Source organism: Schistocerca americana, chromosome 2, assembly GCF_021461395.2.
Source record: "Schistocerca americana isolate TAMUIC-IGC-003095 chromosome 2, iqSchAmer2.1, whole genome shotgun sequence".
Classification (NCBI taxonomy): Eukaryota; Metazoa; Arthropoda; class Insecta; order Orthoptera; family Acrididae; genus Schistocerca; species Schistocerca americana.
In genome coordinates this window covers 445,664,819-445,668,965 of record NC_060120.1, presented here as the reverse complement: position 1 = coordinate 445,668,965, position 4,147 = coordinate 445,664,819, and the positions used below count along the sequence as shown (strand labels likewise).

Here is a 4,147-nt window from a genome sequence, read left to right as displayed (position 1 = left end):
GTTTTGTAATTAGTATGTCACGACAGCTGTATCGCGTATCAGTTACAACATGTCTTTATGCACCTGAAACCCCTGTATGATTATAGTGTGTATGTCAGCTCTGAATATGACGAAACTTTGTAATGCTTACACTCTTGTCATGTTGCTCTATATACCTTTGTATACTGTCTGTCATTTGTATTTTGCTTTCCACACTATTTGATGATGGTTATCTACCAAATGTCGTAAAATAAAGTCAATGTTCTTTTAACTAGTGGCATTTCATTTAGCGACCCAATACAGCAATTTTGCAGCATTCATATTAATCTACTGCTTTGTGATGGATTCATGACTTCTGCAAGTGCACCCTGATGACAAATTTCAGTACATAATCAGCCTAAAAGACAAAATGGATCATCAGGAATTTCAACAGATCACATCTGCAGGCAACTCCACTATTTGCTCTACTGAAAAATTTTGGTTTAGAATCTAATCAGGCTTGGCCATCAAGCAGGTCCTAATGACTGCAATGAAGAAGGGCAGAGAACTGACTCCTGGTCACAGCATATCAAATAGTGTGAAGCCTCGGTGGACTTTTGCTATGTTATGCCTCTTATACATCTGTGAACAAATAGATATATTCGATGAGGTATGTTCAGGAACGTCTGAACAACTTGCATGTTAGATATTTTATGAGGTGTTCTGTGTAAACATGGACAAACTACATACTCAGAAACTGAGTATGTTTCTCCAAAATGCCTTGGGTTACGATGATAGTGTCTCTTTGCACAGAAACATTGGTTATGAAGAGACTGAACTGTTATTTAATTGGCATCAACTGCATGAATAAAATAGTTGAGTCAATTTTGAGGATGTGAAGTTGAAATAAAAGAATAAAATTACTCTACTTTCAGTTTCATGTGCAAATTAGAAAAATGTTGATCTTAGTTAATCTGTGGCTAGACTACAACCAGAAGAACATAAAACGGAATTCTTAATCCAGCTAGACACCAAATAACTAAAAAACTTTTAAACAAATTGCTTTCTTCAGCTGCGAGATACAATGTGTAACAAACAGCATAATATCAAGTGAACTTATTCCAAATTATTATTGAAAAACGTGAACTTTAAGGTTTAAACTTGTCTTATAACAACTGTATACTGTATAAAATCACCATTTGATTACATAAATAAATTCCAAATGTATGTTGCAACAAAATACCATTGTACACTACATATAAACTGAATGAGGTAGTAAATTTGATAAAGTAATGGACTCAGATTTGAGAGGGTATAACTTCTTCATCTTACCAGCCATCCTGATTTAGGCTTTCCTGGATCATTTCAGATGAATGACAGGAAGGTTCCTCCAACAAGGCTGTGACCAACAACCTGTCTCATCCTGGGTTTACATACATGTACACAGGGTATTTCAAAACACTTTTACAAGCTTCGTGGACTGATTCCTTACACCAAAACAAGAGAAAAAGTTCATATAAATGTATATCTGAGAATCCCTCCGTTTTTGGGTTATCACTGGAAGTCAACATTCAATAGCTTTCCAGGTAGGCCTACAACCCAACAACATATCTATGCACCAGTTTAATGCACTGTATCCTTGACAGCAAAATGTTACCAGACAGACTTGTCTACATTCACTATTTGTCATTCTTCAACATGTCCTTTGCGCACGTATACTACAGGTGGCGAGTTAACTGAAAGTGCTTCTTTCAAACAATGTAAGATATTCATTTTGTGAGCACGCAACCACGATTTTTAAGTATGACTGTGTGAATGGTAATGGGTGCAAGCTGCACAGTTTTATCAAACAGTGTTTCCACACTGAAGACAGCTGAGTCATCCAACATTTGATGCTGCTTACTGTGTTACAGAGGCAGGATTTGTAGCAATACAGACTATTAAGTGAGGAAAACAATGTATTCCTCATATGCCCAACCAGGAAGAGCACGTTCTATGGGCTGTCAAAGAAAAGCCAGGTATCAGTACAAGGTTAGTGGCCCTGGCATGTGGTCAACTTGGAGGATATTTCAACAACAACTCATGTATTCTGATCATTCCCCATGGGAGAACTTTCGCCAATAGTTTGTTGCTTAAACTGTTAGCCTATTGCTTCTCTCTTCAGTTTTGCATACAGATAAGGCAACGTTTGGAAGAGATGGGAAACAATTTCCACAACCAACACACATGGGAAATTCACAATCCAGAAGACTGGTCAATACCATCTAGAGGATGTGAACCTGCAAATAAAAAAAAAGCGCTTTATGCACGATGGTGTTCCAGCATATTTCAGTCTGTGCTCAAGATGCACTGTCTGGTAAACTACCCAGACTGGTTTTTTTTATTATTATTTATCTCAAGGGACAACTTATACAATTTTTGTCTATACAGCAGAAACTCTACAGCCTGCTGTGGTAGCCTTTGAAGCTGTCGGGCAGTATTTGAAACTGTGCGACAGTTCACATTTCGAGGAGCGCAAGAGTGTTTCGAGGCAACAGGAGGTCATTTTGAGAATTGGCTCTCTGACCACTACAGACTTAACAAAGGGCTCTGAGCACTATGGGACTCAACTTCTGTGGTCATAAGTCCCCTAGAACTTAGAACTACTTCAACATAACTAACCTAAGGACATCACACACATCCATGCCCGAGGCAGGATTCGAACCTGCGATCGTAGCGGTCGTGCGGTTCCAGACTGTAGCGCCTTTAACCGCTCTGCCACTCCGGCCGGCACGGACTTAACATTTTGAGAATTTATTACAAGTATCTGCACTGAGCCCCAATCATGTGAACTGTGAACTTTCATCAATTACTCTCAAACAAGGATTTTTCGGTCATATATTTATACGAACATTTTTTCTTGTTTGACGTAAGCAACCTGTCACCAAAGTCTGTAAAAGTATATTTTAAACTCCAGTATATTTACGTTTGTATGAAGTAAATTCTTTGCATTGTATTAAGCTAATAAATCGAATATTCCCGTTAGAACAAATACTGACATACCGGTAATCAGTTACTACACAACAACATACCTCCATGGTGAGCGAGGAAGTCTTCGACACCGATCATTGACGAAGCTGTATCTGTTGCACTTTCAGATGACCGCCAATGCACTTTGGCTCCCCATCTCTGGGCCTCTTCTGCTATTTCTTTATCATCGGTTGAAACCCACACCGAGTCGAAACCTACACAAAATAGTGTGACCGTTTTCCATGACAGTTACGTACGTATGAAAATACCACGAAAGGTTTGATTAAGACGCTTACGCCCAAATTCGTTTATGGATTTCAGTGATCTCCCAAGTAACGTCAGGTTACCAACTCTTGCCAAGTTCTTCTTCGGTATACCCTTGCTACCGCCACGAGCCAGTATCAATCCCACTACTTTTAATGGCAATTGAAATTTATGGTCAACATCACCCTCTGTATGTGTTTGGGCTTCTTTGAGTATGTGGCTCCTGAACAAAATAACTTTATTAGTCACCAATTAAAAACGGACACAATAGTAATTTGACAGCTGCTTACTTTTCGAAGGTATATTGTTCGTCCTCATAGAATAATTTATGGAATATAAAAATTAAAAAGGCAAATGACACTGAAGCTATCAACTTTTTCATTTAAACAGTACTAAGGATCTATCGGATTCATCCACAGACATACGACACCCAAGCCATTAAGCCAAGCAAGACGCACACTTGTCACTTGTGTTGTGTATGTACCTTGGTGCCGATCGGTTGCGCTCGGCTGACTTCGGGTCTACTTTTCGTAACACTTCTGGTGGGCGCAGACAGCAAATTGCAAAAGCTTAAGGAGGAGAGAGGTACGCTGTGATGTCGACGTGTTTTGGTAATTTTGCGTTTGTTTAAGTAAGACACCTCTCATCTGAAAAATGGAAGAAAATATAGTTGCAGTCTGTCCACTGCAACATATCGCATTAATAAAAACATGTATCAGCATATTGTCCAAGATGCAGGGATGATAATCGAAATTATCGTAATGAATTTTAAATTTGCTATGAAAAGAATGATGTTGGCTGAAATTCTTCTACTGTCACACCAAATATTAGGCTTCTCATGTGTGTAATTTATACCAAATTTCATCACAATCAAAAATGACGAAATAAAAATAGTCTCTATTTGTTTGAACAATCT

General features: G+C 38.5%; 1 protein-coding gene across 1 annotated transcript in view; it reads right to left on the bottom strand.

Moving 5' to 3' along the window:
* The window catches only part of LOC124595916 (N-acylneuraminate cytidylyltransferase), a 52,924-nt gene extending 49,239 nt beyond the window's left edge, over positions 1-3,685 (bottom strand). The window contains exons 1-3 of the mRNA XM_047134826.1: positions 3,522-3,685; positions 3,264-3,454; positions 3,030-3,182 (exon numbers count right to left, since the gene is read on the bottom strand). Coding sequence (XP_046990782.1) covers positions 3,030-3,182; positions 3,264-3,454; positions 3,522-3,613 — 436 coding nt within the window. The 5' untranslated portion in view covers positions 3,614-3,685. The remainder of the gene's footprint in view (positions 1-3,029; positions 3,183-3,263; positions 3,455-3,521) is intronic.
* Positions 3,686-4,147: the final 462 nt, after the last annotated feature.